Below are 25,272 nucleotides of genomic sequence, written 5' to 3' on the forward strand. Positions count from 1 at the left end.
CCAACTAGTTAATGTAGCTTCCATATAAGACATCCAGACAAAAGATGAGATGCTACCTTTTCTACATTGTGTATTCTTTGCAATATAGTGTCCAACCATCAACTATTGCTATGCCAGCTATCAGCGACTCTCCCTCAACAAACTCTCAACATCAGAAATAACAAAAACATAAGCAATAATGACTACAGGTGTCAGCCCAACACCAAAATTATTCTCTTCTTCCTCTTATCACTTCCCAATTTTATCATAATTAGTTTATTTCCAATTTGAAATGAATGATGTCTCCAGCCAAGCAGTTAGATTGTCACTAAGAAATACTGCAAGCAGAGTTACCCAGATACCTTCTATTTTATGGTTATAACGGAAGCTCAATGACAAGATTATTCTCTTTGTTCTCTCAAATTCCCTTTTTTAACATAACTAGTTGATTTTCAATTCAAACTGAATCAAGTTGCCAACAAGAAATGTCAGTGTGTAAGGCAGATTCTCGTTCTAGAACAAGATTGGAAATTGGAAACCATTTTATTGCTCAATAGAGACCCATAATGTAAGAGTACCTGCCCTGTGGTTAATGAATGTAAGGAATAGTTCGATGGTTCGAAAGAAAATATGGTCTTGCTTGGAGGAAGAAGTGTTCTTCTAAAGATGGTGCAACACAATCAGAGTAATCAAATTCAATTAGAAGAAGAGAAAAAGATTTGCAATCACTTAAGGCAGGCTGAGTTATGACTCCCTTAGACAGAAAAACTTCGAACAGTAAGTTACAGCAAGGAAGCCTTGTGGTTTCAGGTGACAAGAAGAAAATAGAAGTACGTGACGAGGCACAATTTGTGTGTTTTCCTTGGATGATTTTTATTTTGTCGGGTAAGAAGGGTTCTCAAACAAGTGCAGCTTCAGAATAAAATTTTGTCTTTTCAATGTATTGGATAAAGTGAGCATCAGGAAAGCCACAGAGACTGCTAGAATTTAGAGAAAGGATAGATAACAAGGGTAAGAGTGCTGAGATATTAGGTGTATGTCCACAAACTTTCAAATTGCTTCGCATAGAAACTTTACCAATTTAAGGTTAGGTATTGCGAGACCTTGATACACTGTTTGCCTTACCCAGATATTCATTGCAATAAGAATAATAGACTAAATGCTATATTTGTTGTAATGTGGCAAAACAGGGAGACCATGGAACTGAGTTTTGCTCCAAAAAGACCTGGATTGAGTATTCAGGTCTCTTGGAAGTTGGATCTTGAAAGACAGCACTAGAAGTTCAAAAGAGAGCTGGAATATAGAATAGATTGGGAAGACAAACCCTTACCTTGCTTATACATATTCGGAGGGAAAAAATTGCATCACATTAGCAACCACATTAAATCCATAACCATTTTAAAATCACGGATTGAGGAACTTGAACATGCTGTAATAAGAATGCATTGCAGGGATACATACACCATATCAATCATGCCAATCACTGGCACAGATCAATTGAAGGAGGCATAGACATAGTCTTGGCACATGCAAATATATATAAGCGAAAGACAAAAGCACCCAAAAAACAAACTGTTTGTCTTGCAGAATAAGAAATGGAATTGCACTAACTACAAGACTTTTTCATCTACCAATGGAAAAAGTACAGCTTTTCAAACCTGGTTGAATCTACTGCTAACTTGTAATAAGGGTCTATTGCAGATATTTGTGCAACTAGATGAACTATTGAATAGAACAAGAAGTAAACCAAAGATTGCAACTGCCTCACCGAGATAATCTGGCATAACAGAGAAACATTCAATCCTTCGCCTTTTTTCCCATCAGACTCCTCAAGGGATACCTCCAAATGAATTCAATTGCCCTGCCGCATTGTGTAGCCAAAGCAGACAACCTTCCATGGCAAAGCTCAGATACTGATAGTGCCATTAAATATCATTGCCGTCTCCAGCTCCTCTTTAAAATTCTCATTAGAACAGCGAACAACTACTCGAAAAACAAAAAAACTCTAAGCTTTGGGCCTTCTGAACTCAAACCAAATCTCATAGTGGTTAAACAGCAAGCTATCATGGGTGTGCTTCCCAACATACTCCAATCCCAGCTTCTTCAGCCGTCTTGTACACTCATCACCGCCTAGTCTCGAGCAGAACTTGATGTTGTGGGAGACAAAGATCCGACCTTTCTGGGGCTTTAGCCTGTCCACCAGCCTCTCCAACCCGACCCAGACGAGAGAGTCAGGCATGTGGAGGAACACAGCACTGGCATAGATGAGATCGTAGGAAATGCCATCGCCGAAGCGGGTGAACTCCATGTCGTCCCCGCGAAGGATATGCGGCCGCTTGTGGAGGAGGCCCTGGGAGGGGAGCTCGTAGCGGAGAGCGGCCATGAGGGAGAGCTCGTCGCGCTCGAGGCAGTGGAAACGGGCGGGGTCGAGGTAGCGGATGAAGTGGAGACCGACGCGGAGAGTGCCGCAGCCGATCTCCAGGACAAGGTCGGAGGGGGCAAGGGCGACGGCATCGGCGAGGAACTCGAAGATGTCGTGGCCGCCGGCCCACGGCTCGCCGTAGTTGCTGTGGTGCTCCTCCACCAGGAGCTCGCCGGGGCAGGGGAGGGCGGTGTGGTTGCCGGCATCGTCGCCCACGTAGTGGGAGATGCCTTTGAATCTGTAACCGAAAAAAAAGGTTTCGTAGGAGGATTTGCACCAAAGAGAGCGAGGGGAAGGGAGAGACGGCATGATGACTTACCGGCGGAGGTCTTCGAGCTGCTCGGCGCGGGTCCGGGGGTTGATGCCCTTGCGAAGGGAGTGCCAGGCGGCGGGGGAGGAGGGGGGTTCTTGGATAGAGTTGAGGCTGAGCTGAGATTTGAGCCAGGCGATGTCCTCCGGTGTCGGGGAGATCCGTTCCCGGGATCTGGGGTTGGAGATAGAGGGGGTAGCGCCGCCGCCTCCGGCGGCGATGGTGGAGATGGTGGTTGTGGGGCAGGAGGAGGAGAAGGAGGGGGAGAGGGAGGGAAGGAGGAGGAAGAGGAGGAGGGCAGTGGTGCAGGACACAAAGAGGAGGAGGACGGGGACGCTGACGCCATTGGAGGTCGGAGAAGCCATGGGAGGAGGGTGGGCAGAGGTGGAGAGGATTAGAGATCTAAGGACGCAGGTTATGGTGGTGGTGGTGTTCGGCCGCCGAGGTGTTCGACGGCGGGCCCGCTACCGTGGGCGCACCAGTACGTGCGGCGACACCAACACCGACAGATGGGCTTCGGTGCGGAAGTACATGGACATCCCGTTGGACGCCCACCTTGGTCCTGATCTCCGGCAAAAGGTTCGAAACAACTACCGATACTCAGTTTTACTTCCACCGGCTGATATCTCGCACTTGTACACATGGTCATTTATTTATTTTATTTTATTTTATTTTATACATCAACGATTGGGATCCTTGGTTTGATGATGAACCAAGAGATGCTTCGGCTAGGTGACCGGCTAGATCCAAAAGGGCACCGGCGGCATGGGCCACAGATTGGGTAGCCTCGTATGTGGCCAGTCACTCCAAGAGAGCTCTATGGGTTAGAAAAAGAGAGTTGTCTAGAGCGCTCAGTGATTTACTGTTTTTTGGCATTTTTAGATGTGGCCGCATCAGAATTATATGAAACATTTATTTTAGAAAAAACAATTCAAAAGATAATGAAAATTAAAAGACTGCCCGGCCCTTAACAGAGTGAAAGGAGCTCTTGATTTCATAATATTAGCATTGAAGATAGAAGTGTTTCTTACCACCTTCACTGATGTTGGCTTAAGTGATTGAAAAATTCGTTCATTTTGAGCAATCCACAGCTGCTAAACCATGTAAGCCAGTATAGCCTGCTTCTCCCTCTTTACCTAAATAGTGGATAAAAGATCCAGTAAAGCCGGCAAAGAGGTGGGTTGAGAGACCTCAATCCACATTTCACTAAAGTTGCTGCCAGCATAAAAAAGCAAAGGGGCAAGAGATAACAATATGCTGGCAATCCTGTATTTGGGAACAAATATCACAAATTTGCGGCTCCGAGGAGATCAGACCTCTCTGATGTGACAAAGATTTGCATGAAAGTTTCAGATAAACAAGCTTCCACCAGAAAACTCTAGTTCTTATAGGAACCTCTAATTTCCAAACACAAGTACAATTTAGATCAAGATTCGCCATCTCAGTACCGGATCCTGTACCGGTGCCATACTAGTACAGTCTCGGTATGATACAATGCAAATTTTTTTTGACGCACCGAATATCGGTACACCATCCGTACTAGATACCGATATCAAATTAGTACGGTACAGTATGCCCTATACTGCTTGGTTCGGGTCAGGACGGGTGTACCATGATCCAAATTACATATTGGTTGCATATAATTATGCAGCAAAGATGAAACATCTTTGAGAGGCACATATTTGAGTCTAGAGGGAATCCACCCCAACTGATTAGAATATCTACCTTGCGCAGGGGAAATTTGGCTGATGAGATCCATCATATCAGCACTAAACAAAGTAGCTAGAATGGGGATATCCCACTGTTTTTCAGCAGTAAGCAAATCAGCCACAATAGAATCCAAGAGGTCAACATTTATGCCAATAAACCTAGGCCAGTGGCTTATAGGAGTCGAAGATGCCAATGTCCCACAAGAAATGAAATTGAGCCTGAAGACTATATTTGCATAACATTCCCCAAATGGCTGAGCACCCTTTAGGTCTTTCATAGCCAAGCCAAGAACACTTAAATTTATAAATTGCATGCACAGCATCGGCCCACAAGGACTTCAGCTGAAGAATCAGTTGGGCAGTAAGCTTAAGGATTAAAGCATGTTGCCTATTATAGATTGAAGGTTTACTCGGCCCCTCTCTACTCTTAGGAGTACACACAGAAGCTTTTCATGTTCAACTGGATGTCCTTGTAGGTCTGTATTTTTTAGGTTTCTTGGTCTTGTATAAGTATACAGAAGCGATATTCTGACCTTACATGAACACTCTCTGGGACAAAGAAATCATGCGAGACATAATACTTTGCATCCTATTGGCTAATATTTTTACCGTAATTTTGTGGACAGTGTTGCATAAGCTAATCGGGCAAAAGTCCATAACTTGCATTGGATTAACTTTTTTTTGGAATTAGAGTGATGTATGTTTGTTTCCAGGAGTTTGGCACTGAGTCAGTCCTAAAAAAGAATTTGATGGCATGGATCACCTCACTTTTAATAATTTCCCAGAACTCCTCGAAGAAAAAGGGTTGAAAACCCATCTGAACTAGGAGCTTCATCAGGATTCATGCTTATAATTGCTTCCTCTATTTCATCCTCAGTAACAGCACCTATAAGCATTTCATTTTGGAAGGAAGTAACAATATTCCCATCTGTAAGAAGTTTATATGAAATTTGAGAACAACCGTTACAAATCTTTATTGCCTGGTCCTTAAAGTCTTTCCCGTTGAAGAACTCAGCGGCTATCAACTTGATTTCTCTACCAATTGAAGAAATCAACGGACGGCGGTTTCAAAACCATCTTCCAAAAAGTAACCGAGAGGGAGAGAGACAGGTGCTCTGATTCTTATCTTCCTAGCGGTGATATTTTTTTGGTTTTTCTTTACAGTTTCAAGCAGAAAAAAAATAATAAAAGAAAGGCCTTTCAAGCCCTGTTTTCTTTCTTTCTTCCATTCTTTCATCATCTCCCACAAAACTATCGTATACGAGCATACAAAAAATATCCTGACGAGTTCAAAAGAATTTGTAGTACTGTGCACGTCTACAAATTCAACCGTCCGTTGTATTTTGGGGAGGAATCGCCAGAATCCAGTGCACGTAAGGAGGCGAATCTCTTTCAAAAACAGTGACTACACGCCTCGGATCGATTACAGGTTCTATTTATTTTATTATGGATCGAAAGAAAACGACGTCGAAGAGATACGCATCGGAACTGGTTATTTCAGTGAAATTAAATTACTTGTGGTTTATTTGAGTTCTTTTGAGGCGATCTATATTTACATCAATTTTGAAAGAGATATTCGTTTTCCGAAACACAAAGATGGATAAATTTAAGAACTCATTAAACAATATCTTGAAACCTGAGTCATTCGACGAAAAGAATTTTGTTAGATGGCAAATAAAGATAGAGTCTTAGTTAGACACATTAGATCTATATTATGTGGTTTCAAACAATCCTTCAACTAAGGACCCAATGGATCATGAACCCAACAAATCAGCTGCTAAATACAAAATTGATAGAGATGATTGTTTGTGTAAAAGTTTGATACTTAATGCACTAAATGATAACTTATACGACATCTACTCTAGAGCTAAAGGTACAACTAAGATGCTGTGGGATGAACTTGAGTCGAAGTATAGTAAAGAAACCGAATCAGAAGAAAAGTTTATCATAAGAGAATATTTTTCTTACAAAATAATAAATCACAAATCAGTAATTGATCAAGCACATGAAGTCCAGAATATAGTGGCAAAGATTATAGCAATGCGTATCCCTATTAATGAGAGAATTCAGGCGGCAGTCCTCATAGAAAAGCTCTCATTTTTCTGGATGAATTTTAAGGTCTCTTTGAAGCATAAGAGACACTCTCTCTTTGGATCAAGTACTAGTGTCTCTTCAAATAGAGGAATAACCATAAACAGGACTTGGGTAATGACTCAGAAGTTAGTGCAAAGGCAAACTTAGTAGAAACAAAGAAAACTAACTTCTCGAGGAATAAATCCAAGAAACACTTTGAGAAGCCAAAACCAAAGATTTAAAAGAAATAGAGCAAGAGAACATGTTATGTTTGTGGAGAACCAGAACACTATGCCAAACAATGTAGACATAGAAAGGACAAGGTTAAGGGACAAGGTGACAAAGTGACTCCTCAGGCAAACATGATAATCAGTTCTCGCTCTACTGGAACTGAGGACAGGTTAGTAATCTTAAAATTTGAGTTAAATCTGGCCCACAATCTAACCAAATAGTGGATTGATACAGGAGCTACTGTCCATATTTGTTCCGATATTTTCTCTTTTTCTTTCTACCAGGAGGTTAAAGGGAGAACTGTGACTATGGGCAACTCCAGACTCTAGTGTTGCACAAGTGATTGGAGAAGGAGAAGTAAAATTGAAGTTCACATCTAAAAAAATTCTTACTCTCCATAACGTGCAACATGTGCCAAATATTTGCAAGAATCTTGTTAGTGGTTTTCTTTTGAATCAGTTAGGCTTTAAATTAATATTTGAATCAAATAAGGTTGTAATTACCAAAGGTGAGACATTTGTAGGGAGGGGTTATGTTGCTGATGGGTTATTCAAATTGAGTATATTACTATGCAACAATATGAAGAAAAATGTCTTTTCTCCACTTGTTATGCATATCGACTCTTTAGAGATGTGGCATGGTAGACTTGGACACGTGAATAACAATACCCTCAAAAGAATGATGAGTTTAGATTTAATTCTTAAATATAATTTAGAGAAGAACAAAAAATGTGAAATTTGTGTTCAAGCTAAACAACCTAGAAAACCATTTAAATTAACAAGTAGAAGTTCTAACCTACTTGATTTAATACATAGTGATATTTGCGAGATGAGCGATATTTTGACAAGAGGAGGAAAAAGATACTTTATTACTTTTATAGATGATATATCAAAATATTGCTATGTATATTTAATAAAAACTAAGGATGAAGCCTTAGAAAAATTTAAAATTTATAAATCAGAGGTTGAAAATCAAACCCAGAAAATGATAAAAGACTTAGGTCAGACAGAGGAGGAGAATATAGTTCAACAGAATTTAGAAAATTTTGTGAAGAATATGGGATTATGCATAAGACTACTGCCCCTTCTTCTCCTCAGTCAAATGGAGTTGCTGAAAGAAAAAATAGAACTTTTATTGACATGATTAACTCAAACTTTCTAGTTCTGGTCTTCCTAACAATTTGTGGGGTGAAGCTCTAATTTTAGCATGTAAAATACTTAACCGTATACCATTTAAAGATAACCAGAAAATACCACATGAGTTATGGTGGGGTAGAAAATCTAGTCTAAAATATTTCAAAGTTTGAGGTTGTCTTGCAAAAGTTAAAATTCACTCTAGCAAAATGACTAAATTATCTCCTAAGACTTTTGATGCAGTTTTTATAGGGTACGCGGAAAATAGTAACGCATACCGATTCTTAGTAGTACGATCAGATGTACCTGACATTACACCAAACACTATTAAAAAATCGGATGATGCAGTATTTTTTGAGAATGTGTTTTCTATGAAAGAAAAGAGAAAGTTAGAAATAGAAGAATCCTCTAAATTACAAAATGATAACACTGAAACAGAACCCCAAGTCGAACTTAGACAGAGCCAGAGACCTAGGATAAAGAAAAACCTAGAAGATAACTTTTACACATTCCTTGTTGAAGATGAACCTTTAACATATACTGAAGCGATGAAATTTAGTGATGCACCTCTATGGGAGGAAGCCATTAAAAATGAGATGGAATCAATCCTTTCACACAATACATGGGTGTTAACCGACTTACCTCTAGGGTCTAGACTACTAGGATGCAAATGGGTCTTTAAAAGGAAACAAAATTCTGATGGATCCATTGGGAAATACAAAGCTAGATTAATTGCTAAAGGTTTTAAACAAAGAGAAGGAATGGATTATTTTGACACTTATTCTCCAGTCACTAGGATAACTACAATTCGAGTGCTTATAGCATTGGCAGCATTATATAAACTTGAAATCCATCAGATGGATGTGAAAACTACTTTCTTAATGGCGAGTTAGATAAAGAAATTTATATGAAGCAGCCAGAAGGTTTTGTAGTTCTTGGTCAAGAGAATAAAGTGTATAAGCTAGTCAAATTCTTATATGGATTAAAACAATCTCCTAGACAATAGCATGAAAAGTTTGACCAAGTCATTTTATTATATGGCTTTAACATTTGTGACTTTAATAAATGTTGTATATTGAAAAATATTTGATAGATTTATTATTATCCTATGTTTATACGTAGATGATATTTTAATTTTTGTTAGTGAACATATCACAATTTTAGAAGTAAAAAAATACTTAAGTGACAATTTTGAGATGAAAGATCTAGAGTTAGCTAAAGTAATCTTATGAATTAGAATTATAAGGACACAAAATGAGATTATTCTGAATCAATCTCACTATGTTGAAAAGGTATTAAAAAAATTTGAGTACAAAAATTGCAAGCCAGTTAGCACCCCATATGATCCTAGCATAAAATTAAAGAAAAATGGTGGGGACAGTATTTTCCAATTAAAGTATTCTTAATTAATTGGAAGTCTTATGTATTTATCTAACTGTACAAGACCAGATATCTCTTATGCTGTAGGAAGACTGAGTAGATATACCAGTAACCTCGATAAAACACATTGGGATGCAATAGAAAGACTTCTTAAATATTTGAAGGGTACTATTAACTACGGGATATACTATTCTAGTTTTTCCATTGTACTAGAAAGGTATAGTGATGCTAACTGGATTTCTGATTTCGAAGACACAAAGGCTACTAGTGGATTTGTTTTTATACTAAGTGGTGGTGCAGTCGTTTGGAAATCTTTCAAGCAAACCTTGATTACTAGATCCACCATGGAGGCTGAGATGGTAGCCTTAGAGTTAGCTGGTAGAGAAACAGATTGGCTTAAGGGTCTGTTATCAGATATTTTCATGATAGATAGGCCTATTTCTGCTATTCTAATTAACTGTGATAATCAGGCGACTATAGCAAAAGTGAAAAATAAAAATCACAACTCGAAGTCGTCTAAGCACATTGAGCTTCGACATAAAATTTTAAGAAAGCTCACCTCTATTGGAATTATAACTTTAAGTTATATTAAATCAGTGGAGAACTTGGCAGATCATCTGACCAAGGGCTTGTTGAGAGGACAAGTTCAATATGCTTCGAAGGGGATGGATTTAAAGCCTATTTTTGAGTCACCATCAGTGGCAACCCAACCTATCTGACTGGAGATCCCAAGATGTAGGTTTAATGGGACAAACAAGCTGACTGAGTGGCTGGTAGAAGCACCAAATTTAAAGTGAACTCGGTTCACTACCCATCTCTATGGAGCAGGTGCTCAACTGTACTAGATAGGAGGATGGTGTAATGCCTTAATGATATCAAGGCTATTATAGCAGGGTATAGAGTTGTAGTATATCCTTGGAGATATCACTGATGTGAGTGTGACTGTGGGGCTGCAGTTAAATAGAGAATTAAGGCTTGTTCTCTAAAAAACACTCACAAAACAAGATACCTGCGCACGGCCGTAATGCACTACCCCGATGGAACTTGCATGCAGGGTCAACTCTTAGTTGTTCGGTATTCTCAAAATCTATACATAAAGTCCAAATTTAAAACTTTGTTCACTTCGGACTGGTGTGGATGGCGAAATACCAACTAGATGAAGGTTCAAGTCCGGAAGACACCTTTCATCGAAAGCTAAATATACTGATTGCTCGTACTTTGAATTTTCAAAATTTTTGTCATTTTCAAAATTATCTTAAAATTTTCCAAAATTTCAAAAATGGTGGGGAATGTAAGAGTTTTTTTTTTGAAATTTGAGAACAACCGTTACAAATCTTTATTGCCTAATCCTTAAAGTCTTTTCCGTTGAAGAACTCAGCAGCTGTCAACTTGATTGCTCTGCCCATTGAAGAAATCAACAGACGGCGGTTTCAAAACCATCTTGAATAGAGAGACGTTGGAGCCCAAAAAGTAACCGAGAGGGAGAGAGACAGGTGCTCTGATTCTTATCTTTCTAACGGTGATATTTTTTGGTTTTTCTTTACGGTTTCAAGCAGGAAAAAAAAAGAAAGCCATGTTTTCTTTTTTTTTTCTCTATCCTTTTGTCATCTCCCACAAAACTATCATGTATGAGCATACAGAAAATATCCTGCCGAGTTCAAGAGAATTTGTAGTACTGTGCACGTCTACAAATTCAACGATCTGTTGTATCTTGGGGAGGGATTGCCAGAATCGAGTGTACGTAAGGAGGCGAATCTCTTTCAAAGACAGTGACTACATGTCTCGGACCGATTACGGGTACTATTTATTTTATTGTGGATCGAAAGAAAACGATATCGAAGAAGTACGCATCGGAACTGGTTATTTCAGTGAAATTAATTACTTATGGTTTATTTGAGTTCTTTTAAAATGATATATATTTACATCACCATCAAGTGGAATCCATAAATCTTGTCCATCTAATTGCAACTCCCTCTCTGTTTAAAAGGGTTAATAAGCGGAGCTCGAATGGCATCGACTTCTTCCACCTGCTCCCTTGAATCATTGTATAGGCCCATGATCCTGTTCCTTCTTTGAAGTACAGCAGACAGATGAAAAAATTTTGTGTCTCTTTCCTTGAGCCAGAAGATTCTGGATTTCTGCCTCTAAAAGATTTCTTACCGTTTAAAAATATGAGGTACATGTGATCACTCCCAACCACTCCCATTTGATTCGAAAAGTATACAACTATCTTAGTTGGTTGCACTCACGTCAGGTTAACGTGAGCGGCCGTTTTATCAAAAAGAAGGAGAAGGAGAAGAAGAAGAAGAAGAAGAAGGAAGAAGTCGTCCAACGGCCCTTCTGCCCCCGTCCAGGTTCAAATCCTCTCGTTCTCTCTCCCCCAGCGTCTCTTTCCGTCCGAGAAATTGTACCTACACCACGTGCGCCACGTGGCTCGCCAGGAGCTGGAGACGAGGTGATTGGCGTGATGTATGGCCACGTTGGCGCACGCCGTGTATGGGATAATTTCTCCGTTCCGTCCTCCCTATCCGGTCTCCTCCCCTTATTTACTTCGCTTCTTCCCCACCGCCCATCCCACTCCCCTTCCCCCGTCCTCCCAAGAAATGGGCCAAGTGGAAGCCGCCAAAGCCGTGGACAAAGTAGAACGAGACGAAGGAAGAGAAGGAGAAGAGGAGGAGAAGAGGAAGGAGGACAGCTGCGACTTCTGCGGCGAGGCGAAGGCCCTGGTCTACTGCCGGGCGGACGCGGCGAGGCTCTGCCTCCGCTGCGACCGCCAGGTCCACGCAGCCAACTCCGTCTGCTCGCGCCACCCCCGCTCCCTCCTCTGCGACACCTGCCGCGCCGCCGCCGCCTCCATCTTCTGCCCCTCCCACCGCAGCCTCCTCTGCTCCAACTGCGATTTCGATGCCCACCGGGGCGGCGGAGTCGTCCACCAGGACCGCCGCCCGGTCGAGAGCTTCTCCGGGTGCCCGACGGCGGCGGAGCTTGTTGCGGTTCTTGGCGTCGGCGAGGATGTGAAGTCGGTGGTGGAGGGCACGGGGGATGATGGAGGCGGCGGGTGGTTGGTGGATGACGGATGGATGTGGGAGATGCCGCCGGTGTTCAGTCTCGACGATCTTATCGTGCCGACTACTTCTTGCCATGGCTTCCAAGCTACAGGGATTCCGCCTTTACCCAAGGTATTGGGAATGAAATTGCTTTGTTCCTGTTATGAATCTAGTTTTATTGTTTTTGACTTCTGTATCTTTTAGTTGCTGAATTTGTTACGGGGATGGTTAACAAGGGTAAATAATCACAAACATGAATTGGGTGTGAGTTATTAGAGGGGTTTTGTTTTTTTTTGTTTTTGTTTTTCTCTCCAGAAGAATCAAATAATGTTGGCATAACAAAGATAGAGACTAGAATCAAGAAAGAATATATCAAAAAGATGTTTCAGATGTTAACGATTTTGTATGTTTGTTTTGATTGGATCATTCCCAGATGTTGGTCTACTTTCAATTTGTGGGAATTGGTATGGCAATTTGTTTTGTTTTCATGCCTGCACTTTAGTCAAATTGATAGATTGGTATGTGCCTTTGAGAAGGGATCTATTAGGTGATTTTGTGTCTAACTTTGCTTTTCTATACTTTGTATGAAGGCATTGATATGAGTTACTTTATCTTCGTTCCCATTAACATTAACTCTAGCCATTAACGCATATAGCATAGCTTAGCATAGCATGTTCACAATCCCATTATATTTACACTTTTTGGGCAGTATGGTCTTTTCCTTTCGACCTCAATTACTTTCCGAGATGTGGTTTCTGATAATCTATGCAATGCTCTGTTCAGCATGTTTTCTGCTAGTTTAAGTTTCAAATTTTCTCTAGTTTTGTTCCATGTGCTGTCTATTTTGTTCATTAGCTCAGTATTGTTCCTGATTGCAAGGATTGTTGTTTTGCCTCTCATACGGGATAGTGGGTTTAGTTCTATCACTAATCTTAACATTTGGTTTGAAATTGCTTTTCCTATGATTCTTTTTCGAAAGAGAAACCTGTGGGTTGTTATTAGCTTGTGTTTAGCTGCAATTTAATTCTCTGAAGGCCTTTTTTCTTTGGCATCAGCACCGAAATTCAACTTGTGGAAAACATAAGGAAGAGATAGTCCGACAGCTTCATGAACTTATTAAGTCTGAAAACCGCATGATAAATGATCATGACGAGCTTGAACAAGTTATGAAATTCCAGACCCTGGTACCACAGCAAAATTTTCAACTGGGCAATTTGCATTCTGATGTTGCTCATGATGGAACATGCATAGCTGTACCTGCTTGCGAGGTTTGATCTACTTTCTTGTTTCTGCTCATTTGAAGAATTCTGAGGCTCCTAGTATCTATTTTCTTTCACCTGGTGGTTACTGTGGCCACTATGGGAATTTACTTCTTCTGATTTGTGCCATTTACATTTATTTAGAATTTGGCCTCCCTCCTTAAATAATCTTCCTTGAGTATGTGATGCCTAAGCTTATTACTTCCATAGAAGAGTATTAAAGAACTGTGTTCTGCCATCTCTTGTCTCTTGGTTCTTGGTAGAAACCAAATGAATAACTTGCACAATGGGCTAATTTATGTGATTTTCTAATCATGATCTTCCTGAGTTTCTTTTGATTGTGGAAAAAAAAAGGAAAGATGCCCTCAAATAGTTATTCAATAAGAGCTATATTTTGATGTTGTTTGGCATGAAATGGTAGTGTAATAAGTCAATCTTTTGAATTTATCGTAGTCAGACAAGATCTTAGCCTTCACTAATTCATATTGTCACAGACCTACAAGAGGTCTTAAGCAATTCAAGATCTTCATGTAATTCAACTTGTTTAATTTTCCAGTTATTCTTAAATAATCTAAAATTCTCACCTTGCCCAATTATTGTTGAAAATTAGGGCTCTTATGCACATGAGATGCACATGCTGCTTAAAGAGTACATGATAAAGTTGATTGTTAGTTTTAGAGAACAAAATTGGAGGCAAAAGGAGTCAATGAAGTTAAGAAGGACCAAGGGGAGTTGCACTCGGATGAATGGTAGTGATATAGATGGGCTGGGCTGGCTCATGTCAACCCATAGATTCATTGGACTTTACTGCATTCCTTTTGCCAAGATCTTTTATGTGACTAGGCTCAAGTAAAATTCATCATTACCTAGCAAGTTAGTATATTAACTAGGTCATCAATTGTTTTTCTTCTTTTCTGCTTACTTTTCTATAAGGTGTAAACAAGTGCTCCTCTTCCTTCTTTTAAGACTTCAGCACAACCAGCAATAATGGCATTAGGTGGCAGCTTGTTGAAAATTGTTATTTTTTCATTTATCTATATGTAGGTTCATTTTTCTTATTTTCTGCTTACTTTTCTATAAGATGCAAATAAGTGCTCTTCTTCTTTTTTTTTAAGACTTTGGCACAACCGGCAATCATAGCATTAGGTGGTGGCTTGTTGAAAAATTGTTGTTTTTCATTTATCTTTATATTGGCTAAAAGGATGCTTTAAAAATTATTTTTTCATGCTTATTTTGAAAAATCATTGTCCATTTGTATCAAAAACAATTACAGTTCATGTATGTATTACCTATCTTAATATTTTGCATTTTTTTTCATTCTTAATGAACTCCATTATCAAAATAAAAAAAAAAATCTTCAACCATTTGTTGATTTGGTAAGGAAACATCACATGGTACATCTATAACCTAGGCTTCATAGCATTTTGGAAAGGTAACATTTAAAATGCAACTTCCTATGTTAGCAATTTTCTAAAAGATGGCAGCCTAGGCTGCCTACATGCCTGTCATAATGTTTTGCATGATATGATTGTTGTGGATCACATTGATTTACGGATTAGTATTTAATGTTGTCAATTTGGTGCTTTCCGTTGACTTACTATATGTTATTTGTTATATAATGTTTCATTTTATGAAATAAAATTATTTTTTAGATTGCTCTTTACATTTATTATTTTTAAATATATTATTTTAGGGCTTCCTTAACCTCTGATCCCCTGCCTAGTTGCTAGACAGCCCCTCAGCCTACTGTTTACTTCTCACAGCTATTTAAAACATTGGCTACTACTATTGAGAAATAAAGATAGAAAAATAAAATCATGGATATCAGAATGTAGGATGAGCTTTTATTCTTCATGTATTAAAAATGGCTTGTGATTGTGAGTGTTTGGCATATACTGAGGATCTAATAAAATCAAATTAATGGAGCTTTAATATCATGGAAGAGGCATTCATGTAGGATTTGAAACTTCTTTTTGTGATTTTGACTTTTATACAACATTTCTATGGTATTAAAAGGAAATGTGCAATATGTGGATCCACTACATGATCCATTTGAGAATAATGGTCAAACTTGTGGTGTTATCCATGTTAAAATTAAGCTGGACAGATGCTTCAAGAAATGACGAGGCACTTGACATGGAACCCTAAATTACATTTAGCAAGAGAAGTGTTTAGAACATACAAGGCTAAAAGAGTTGGGATGCAGAGAAAGGATTTCATATTATTTTCTCCTTTTGCATCTAGGGAGAGAGTGGATAAATTATCATAACAGCCACTTTGCTATTACATACCTGAGGCCATGATCAGTTGATGACACTTATCTCGAGTAATTCCATGATATGCTAGGTTGCATGATCATGACAGTATAGTCAAACAAACTTGTTGTATCATGCTTTTTGTACGTCAACTGCATTAGATATTCATCTGCTAGGGATAAAAGAAAGGAGAATTACTTACATTAAATCATTAGCATATGGTACTTTATTAAAAATTTAGACAGATATTGTACAAAGGATGGAACTCCAATAATTGGAAAGATCTGAATTTTGAAAAGTATTTTTCAAGTCATGGTATGTCGTACCGTACCATACCAGATGGTATCGGGCATACCGTACTGTACCAGTTTGGTACCAGTACCGGTACGGATGGCATACCGATCCTCGGTACGCAAAAAAAATCCATATCGTACCGTACTGATACTATACTAGTGTTGCACCGGAACGGGGTCCGATACCGGTACAGCGAACCTTGTGGTGGGGACGTCACGTCAGTCACTCGCCTCCCACACCAATTAGCTCCCTTTTGCTCCTTGGCATTGGCCTTGTGATGTTGTGCCGCCTTGACCGATAGTAGGTAATGCCGGGCTGATGTGGAAATTCGACACTCTTGTCTTCTTCTAACTCCAAGTTTGACTTGGTTAAAAATGGAGGTTGATTCTCTCTTCGGAACTTTTAGCAATATTGGCCAATAGTAGACTACTCAAATGAATGATTGAGGCAACAAGTGGCTGCTTTGATTCGAAATAGAAGAAAGGAATTACAATAACTCTAAGAAGGGAGATATGTCCCAACCTTAGCCTAATCTAAGGAGGGTTGATTTATCCAACCTTAGACCAAGTCCCTAAGGACCGAAATTGGGCACTAAGCCTACCCAAGCCTTGCTGCCGAACACACACTATGGTGGCTAAACAATGATTTTCCCAAAAACTCCCAAACACTCCTCACTTAGGCCTTTATATAGGCCTTTACAATACATGAAGGATAGCCATGTGTCCTTGCGGTTCTAACTCCTTCTTGGTTGAATAAACTTGACGGCAACCGCTGTAAACTTGCATTGGTGTTGGCTGATGAGAGGGCATGGTTGCTGCCCGATTGCAGGGTGGTTTGGCCAGCAGTTTCTGGTGGTTTCTTGCAGTTTGCTGGCTGTGGCGCTGCAGCAGCCGCTGGGCGATTCCTTTGGTTTGGTTGTGGCTGTGGCTCTGCGGTTGGTTGTAGCCTTTGCGGTTGGTTGTGGCCTTTGCGGTTGGTTGTGGCCATGGTGCTGCAGTTGACTGTGGCCCTGCGGTTAGGCCGTGGCACTGCAGTTGGCTGTGGCCTTTGCGGTGGTGGCACTGCAGTTGGTTGTAGCGGTTGGTTGTGGCATGGCATGCTGGCCAGGTCTTTTGACGCGCGTGGTCTGGCGATCCGCGCGTGGGCATGGGCAGGCCAGGGGCCGCCCACTGTCTCTTGCGCTCGGTCGGTTGGCTTAGTTCGGGCACTGTGCCGAAGGCCCTGGGCGCTCGCGGGGCCTGACTGGGACGCGCAAGGATGGGCGTGCCCCACGCGCAGCCATAAGCCATGTGCGTGGGGCTGCTTGCTACGTGCCTGCTCCATGTGCACACGCGCGCCGGCCTAGGCCTGAGGCACCAAGGCCGCGTGCGCCGCACGGTGTCCTGCGGTGCCCGAGTGGGTCGAGCGCCCATGGCACGGGGCGTGGCCGTGCCAAGCCCCTGCACGCGGCCTGTGGCTGGGCACGCAGGGCCAGCGTGTGCTGCACCCCGTGCTAAGGGAAACAACTTAACCTCGCCAGGCCTGACATGAGGTTTGGCCTGACATGGTGGTAGGGAAAAATGGCTGACCTCCAAAGTCATCAAGTGGGCACTTGGCGAGGTTGGGCTCCATCTTGGCCTCCGTCTTGGCCTCTTGCAATTGCTTGTCCTCCTTGGTTTGGCTGCCTTCAAGGGAAACAGTTAAGGGACCCTCATCTCCTTGCTTCAAGTCTTCACTTTGTGGCTATGACTTACACTACAAATAAAGCCTAAAAGATGGTTCTTTTACTGCTCATATATAGGAAGCCATCCAATTCAATAACCTCCTAGAGTCCTAGTTCATTTTCAGTAAAGTTTGTGATGGCAATGAATGATGATTGACACCTTGAAGAAGATTGACTTTTGAGTGACTTTTCAAAATTAGTTTACCTGAAATATTAACATGGTTATTAGTAAAATATTGTTATCCTTTTAAGTTGACATATCATGCTACATTAAATCAGTTCTGAAATTAGTGTAGAAGTGTATGCTTAAATTTCTTATTTTTTACAAAGTTTTAATTTATCTATATCTGATTTAATTTAGTTTTATTCAAATGAATGAAATCTATTTAGTTTAGATATTATAAGTTGCAAAATGCATAAGCACTACATACGCACCCACATATTGCAAAATGCTTGATACAGCTGCTTTTTAAAACCTTGCAATCTAGAGGGATCCTTTTGGGTTGGCTTAACAGGCCTGCCACTAGAGATAGACAAAGATTCTACATCACTCCAAAGAAAAAGTTCATTAACATCTATTGGATGAGCCCAAAGATATTTGAATGGAAGCAAATATAAAATCTCTCAAGGAGTTGGACCTCAATCTTCTTTACGGAAAGCTTATATTTGCTCATGCCATCCTTTTGCTATATCAAGAAGGGAAATTCTAGGAACTTTCCTCAATGTGTGAGAAAGTAGGCTTGGTGAAGCTTTTTCTGGTATTGGTGATTCCTTGGATTGAACGAAAAGATGATATGGGTTGATAGTGTGGACTTGTCAGCAGTTGGTGACTCTCCAACAATGCAAACATTATCTCATCTCCAATATGCAGGTTGACTTTCTTCATTCTTTTAGCAAGATCTTTCACCTTTTTGAATCTGTAGGATTGTAGAGGCTTCACTGTTTATGCCAAATAATGCAATTGAAGTCATGACAATTTTGTAGAAATATATACATATAATAGGCTTCCCTAACCCTTTACCTTCATATTGACCATTCTAGAGTAAATGCATATAGGTGGGACCATGCGATACAACTAATGCTTTGATGTGTTATACATGAGGTTGATTTAGATACAGTCTGCATGTCATGAAAATTCTCCATTAGGTCATGTAGGTTATTGCATTCAGATACACTCCATCTTTTCCTTTTTCCTTTTTTTCTCCCTTCTTGGGCACTAGGTCTCCTCCTAGCCTACCTTGATGCCAACTAGATACTCAAATTTTACCTCCTAACGACAACCTAGCTGTCTTGATAACCTTAATAAGGATTACAATGCTTTCTCACTTCTGGGAATACCTAAGAGAATATTGAAAGGGTGCCACCTAAGTAAATGATGATATCCTGTGAAAGGGTGCCACCAAAGACATTTTGAAGAAAGAAGGCCATACAAGAGAACATTCTATGAAGCTAAACCACTCTTTGTTGCTTTAACTTCCCTTAACTTTCTTGTATGATCTATATTCTCAACTTTCTTGTAAAATCATTTTCTCTCAAACTAGTGAGATCCAAGAAAATTAGCATTCATAATGGATAATAGGATCTAATAAGTTAAGATTTCATAATGGATATGCATTAGTGCTATATATTTCTAATAACGTCCTTGGTCTCATAACTTGGTTCGTTTTAACTTTACACGTACTGATTTTTAAGACATTTTAATTGAAGATCAATTTTGATAAAGCAAACGCTTCAATAATCTTCAGCTTGGCTTGAATCCAATGAAAGCTAGCATGGAGATCCAGCTTATTTATATGACCAAACCCTTTCTTAGTGATTGATTAGCTTTGTCATGGGTGGGCAAGTTCGAACAACCCATCAAATCTTTACCATTCTAATGATGCAAACTTTTTTTCATACTATCAGACTGATCAGGTTGATCACTGTAACCAGTCTAACCAAAATCTGAGGTTTTCTTCAAGAGATGGTCCTTGATGTATCATGGTCACACAGGTAGTATAGAATAAAGAAGGTTTGAGTGAGAAACAAGTATGTTAGAAGAGGTGTAGGAGCTGCACTAGTTGAGAATAAAATGATGGTAATTGCTTGAGATGGAATGAGCAGTTCATTGGAGATCTAAGAGAAGCTACTGAAATATATTTTGAAGGGTCTAAGAGGAAGAGAAAAGCTAAGCTTATGTGGATAGAATTTGGAAAAGCATGTTTTTATTCTCATTTCATTTTCCCAGTGAAACCTTAGGTAGTTATCCCACCATTTTACCCAGAAAAAGAATTTGGAAAAGCTGGTGTAATATTGGGGATTATCTTTAATAGGAATATTTGGTGTACAAAGATCAGAAGTCATGCACAAAGACATAAAAAGCGAATGAATAGTTGGGACAAGACATGGTTTTTTTTTTTTTTTTTGGTAAGGGACAAGACATGATTATAGCAATAAAGTATTGTAAATATAGTTATATTTCTTGCTTTTATAATGAAAAAGAACATACTACAACATAAATTCTCTTTGCAATCCTTGATTCCTTAGTTATAGATCCTATTCCCCTCTAAGGAGACTCTCTTTAGTGTGATTTACAAGGCCTTCATATTGCCTGACATGTTGACAGAGAAAAGTTGATAGAAAATTGCTACACAGTGACACAAGAATAATATCCATTAAGATTGCTTGATACGAACCCATCGAAGAAGATTTTCAACATGCTTGAGATGCCCTTAGAAAAAAGGCCACGTTATGAAATTGATACAAGAGCAGGCTGCTCTCCTCTCATCTTAATTGTCCAGATTCCAGGCTCTTTCCTTTGACTATGTTTTTTGGACACTCCATTTTTAAGCTGTTTGGGAGTATCGACACTTTTGGACACTTAAACACATGGCACGACATGACACGACATGGTTGGATACTCCACTTTGAAGTGTCTTACTGATATGAGTAAAAAGCATCTGACACTTTTTTTTGAAGTGTCATGCAGGAGATTTTTAAGTTTAAATGCTGGATACTTTAAATGAAGTGTCCTCAAGTTTCCTGGATACTTCAAAGTTCAAACAAAGTGTTCTTATGTTTTTGATATAAAGTTATCAATATTGTATGAGCACTTTAAGCAAAATGTCATTATATTTAAATGGAAATGTAATATATCTATCTATAATTTTAAGTCTCTTTATTTAAATAAGCATCAAAATATACAAACATGTGTATATGTATGTATTTAATATACATAAACACGCACATATATATATGGAGGCTGCCATGTTGACACTTGAGGACACTCATGACACTTGGCACCATGCCAAGTGTCTAGGTGAAACAGCCTTTGATCACAACCTAGCTCCCTTTCTTGGTCTTCTTTCTTCTTTCCCTTCCTCTTTCCCTAGTCCTAAGTCCTAATACAACCTTTATCGTTCTTTTTTATACTCGTACACATCAAACCAAGCTCTTATTATTGTGGATCTTCCCAAAATTACACCTAGTGCCTTGCAAAACACTGAAAAACAATAGCTCTTGGAGGTCAAGAGAAAGCATTGTGAATCTTCTGCTTCCGATCTATGACACATGATAGAAAATAGTCGCCTCGCTATGTGATATATTATCAAACCTCATATCTTGAATTCTCGTTCTTTGTACTTTCAAATTTTTGATGCTTACACAATACATGTGTTTCCTAACTTCCAAACTTTTCAAAGTTAGATCTGAAGCACAACTAAAAGGAATAATTATGGTGATGGTAAGGTTGTTGAGGAGCTGTTGTGTCCTGGCCAGAAGAGATCATTTTTGTGCATCAGTTTATATGGATTTTGTAAGAATTGATTAATGAAATGTTTGACTATTACTATGTATATTCAATAATTCTAGTCTTGGTAGGACATTCCGCGAGATGATAGGACGAGGCACCATCTCAAGTGTTAGGTTAGGACCGTCCTACCATTCTCAGAATCCTGTTAAGCACAACCTGAGACATCCCTCGTCCCATGTGTTGTGATAGGGTAGGATAGCGGCACATTCTGTTCCATAGAGAAACCAAGATGGCCCCGTACCACGGAATTTGAATGTGTATATTACAATGTTGACCCTAGACTAATCCACAAGACCTTGCAGGAATTGATCAGTAAAGCTGTATTGACTATTAGCTTCTGAAGTTGTGCCATTATTAATTAATTTATTTTAGAAATATAAGATTACCTGATTTGCTTCTCTAGTTTGTTTCTCCCCATCACCATTTTTATTTTTCATTTTGTTGATCTGTTAGCAACATGAATTATTTGTTGAAGCTTGCTCTAAGTTCTTTAATTCTTGAAAGTGCTTACTTATTGCATCCATGTTAAGCCCAAGAGGCTTTCGGTTGTGCTAGTTATAGTCCATGCTCCTACAATACCAAGTTTATTTTACTAAAAAAAATTAATTTAAGTGTATCCATTGTAGCTTTGATCAAGCAAATTTGACAATCTAGCTGTCACTGCACTCTAGAGTGTTGTAAATTTAGGACATTCATATTAAGAAGATATAAGTCGTTTTTAGCTGTCACTGCACTCTAGAGTGTTGTAAATTTAGGACATTCATATTAAGAAGATATAAGTCGTTTTTTTCGGTTCCAGGATAATGCACCTCAGTGGACAACTGATAAATTGGCAGCAGTATTTCCTGTTGAGCAAGATATAGGAGACTCCTCTATGGTAAACTTGTTATCTGTTGATGAGACTACAGACAATCAAGCAAATGCAAATAAAGCCAGTGTTGCTGACAGTGACACAGGGCATACTGTCATTAGACAAAACATACCATCATTACCACTCAAAAGTGGCAATGAGCTTGCTTTTGTCAACCGTGACTCTGTTATCTCACGGTACAAGAAGAAGAGAGAGACGAGGAGGTAAGTGGATTTCTAATCATGTAATTTTTTTTGAAGCAGTCATTTTTTGGCCTTGCATGATGCTTTCCGATACAATTGATATGTCAAACCTAGTTAATGTTCATTTTGTCAACCAAACAGATATGATAAACTTATACGGTATGAATCACGGAAGATTCGGGCCGATACAAGGATGAGGATCAAAGGGCGGTTTGCTAAGGCAAATCAAGTCACACAATTGGAAACAGATCAAACACCGAAGCTAGGAGATTAATCTGTACACTAGCACAACTCTCGCTGGTTCTATAGTCAACTCCCAACCCAGTCATCTTGCAAGAGTTACAATGTGAACTAGCTTATAGGCACTATTGTGATGGTGGTTGATTGTCTCATGCAGGCACTATGATCCGTCATGTGGCTAAGATGTGTTAAATATGTTATATATTAAAATGTAGAATGATGCTTATAGCTAAGAGCTGGTTGCTGTAATTAGAAGAACAACATTTTTTTTTCCTGGTGGAGAATAACGTTGTTCCTAGAAGTGAGATTATCCAAACTTTCATGTAATGTAATTCCACTTACCTTTTTGTTATATAAAATAGTATTGTGCTTTACTGAAATGATAACAAGACTACATTACATAATAATATAATATTACTACATAAATACTGATATAGTTTTAAATATTAATTATTATAGTATCATAATACTATATCAATAGAGAGGAGGTACTCGTTGGCCTTGTGTGGAATGAGCATTGGATCTAGAATAGGCTATGCCCGATCAAACCATTATTTGCATAGCTATTCTATGTCTAATTTGGAATAGCCTTATACCGACCTTGTATACCATTACCTGATGCACATTTTAGATCATGCCGCTCATTTTTATTTTATACTAGCAATTATATTGTACAAATATTATCATATAATATGGTAATGAATTACACAATTATAATATAACATATTATGCATAACATTACAACATATTAGAATATTTCAATATATTATATTTGTAGTTAATGATAAAAATATTATTATAATATCTACTATATTTACACTATATCTTGCATGTAATAAAAAATAATATATATATATATATATATATATATATGTATGTATATGGGTATGAATATGTTATATTATGATAAATTATTATATTGCATAATATTATATATTTATATATTAATTTTAACTCTACATATCAAAATTCTAATATAACATATTAAAGAAAAATATGAATAATATATTAGATATATCTTAATATATGACACTTTATGTGTTTAATAATAAATAAAACATTATTGTAATATCTAGATTACAATTTGCACGTAATATTTTGTTATAGAAATAATTTAGTATCATAATAATATTTTATTTATTATTAAATGCATATGGTATCATACATTAAGATGTTTGTGTTATATTAGTCATATTTCTATGACATGCTATATTATAACTAAAAGATTGATTATCATATCATATTATTTTTATGTAACATGATTGAAAATGTAATATCAAAAAAGAAAAGAATGTATGAAGGTGATACTATAAAATAGAATGTGATATTATAGTTTATTACTTAATAATATCTGATCATATATTAAAATGTTGTATTAGCATTACAAATAATATATTGCCATAATGATTGAAAGCTTAACATCTCTTATGTCTTTTAAATATTATTAAATGAGGAAAAGATAAAAATTCAAACTACAAAAATCAACTTATCCAAAACCTCAATTATGATATATCTTTTCTCCCACTTTAGACCTCAGAATGCACTATTTTTATAAATAAATAAATAAAAAGGCATGGAGTGAGCTTATAGCTTAGAGGATTAGAGTACGTGATTACAAACTATGATTGGGATAGCGAACATGAAACCATGTTTTCCAATAAAATAGGGTTCAAAACGCTCCTTGCTCATAATGTTCCAAAGAGGAAAGACCTCTCCTTTGCCTTTGCAGGTTGCAAAATCATGATTGGGATAAAACTGTTTAACTAGGATATGGTCGTTTTGGAAAACATTAATTAGAATATATTGTTAAATATATTAATAGTATTTTGTACATTTATATAAAGATTATATTGTAAAAATATGCTTATTCTATAGCATGGACTCTTTATTCTATAGCATGAAACAGTCTCATAAAAAATATGGTTTCATAACTAATTTTTTCCGACACACAATACCAGAGCACTGAACTTGTTTTTTTTATTTTCCATGCGCTTTTCCCGTGCTTTTTTACCAATTAATGTGGATGCCAAAAGAAGTCAACACCATCTAATGTTATAGAGTAATAAACAAAGAGGAACAAATCAGCTTCTACCGGACAGCAATATTGTCCTATGAGATGTTGCAGTTTGATTCAATCATCGATCGCAGAAACTTCTGCAAAATAATTTGGATAGGCTCCATTAGTACTGGTTTAAGAAGGTTTAAGAACCTGACTTATAAAGGTTGTAACCTAACTATTAAAAAGATTACAGGGTTGCCACATACTTCGTAACCAAACTGATGGAAGAATTTGTAATCAAATGGCATTAATCCATAAATCAAACAGGCTGCAGAAGAACCTTGGAAGAGATGAGGCAACACAATTCAACAAATTCATAGAGCGGGCAAAGCCATC

The 25,272-nt window shown here is 38.4% G+C and overlaps 2 protein-coding genes across 3 annotated transcripts; one reads left to right on the forward strand and one right to left on the reverse strand.

Annotated features, from left to right (window-relative positions):
- Positions 1-1,390: 1,390 nt before the first annotated feature.
- Positions 1,391-3,339, reverse strand: LOC103714420. The gene is made up of 2 exons (XM_008801662.3): positions 2,721-3,339; positions 1,391-2,639 (listed from the first exon to the last, which is right to left on the reverse strand). Exons 1-2 carry the CDS (start codon positions 3,074-3,076, stop codon positions 1,985-1,987), a joined length of 1,011 nt encoding a protein of 336 aa, XP_008799884.2. The 5' UTR covers positions 3,077-3,339; the 3' UTR covers positions 1,391-1,984.
- An 8,421-nt stretch (positions 3,340-11,760) lies between these two features.
- On the forward strand, positions 11,761-23,257 carry LOC120103919 (zinc finger protein CONSTANS-LIKE 13-like). Of its 2 annotated transcripts, none has more exons than XM_039132864.1 (4): positions 11,761-12,416; positions 13,340-13,552; positions 22,378-22,658; positions 22,779-23,257. In XM_039132864.1, exons 1-4 carry the CDS (start codon positions 11,841-11,843, stop codon positions 22,909-22,911), a joined length of 1,203 nt encoding a protein of 400 aa, XP_038988792.1. In that variant the 5' UTR covers positions 11,761-11,840; the 3' UTR covers positions 22,912-23,257. The 2 variants fall into 2 exon arrangements, with proteins under 2 accessions (XP_038988792.1, XP_038988794.1); XM_039132866.1 differs by having other exon boundaries at positions 11,767-12,416; positions 22,384-22,658.
- The last annotated feature ends 2,015 nt before the right edge of the window (positions 23,258-25,272 follow it).

Source organism: Phoenix dactylifera, chromosome 13 (assembly GCF_009389715.1).
Source record: "Phoenix dactylifera cultivar Barhee BC4 chromosome 13, palm_55x_up_171113_PBpolish2nd_filt_p, whole genome shotgun sequence".
NCBI classification, from domain to species: domain Eukaryota; kingdom Viridiplantae; phylum Streptophyta; class Magnoliopsida; order Arecales; family Arecaceae; genus Phoenix; species Phoenix dactylifera.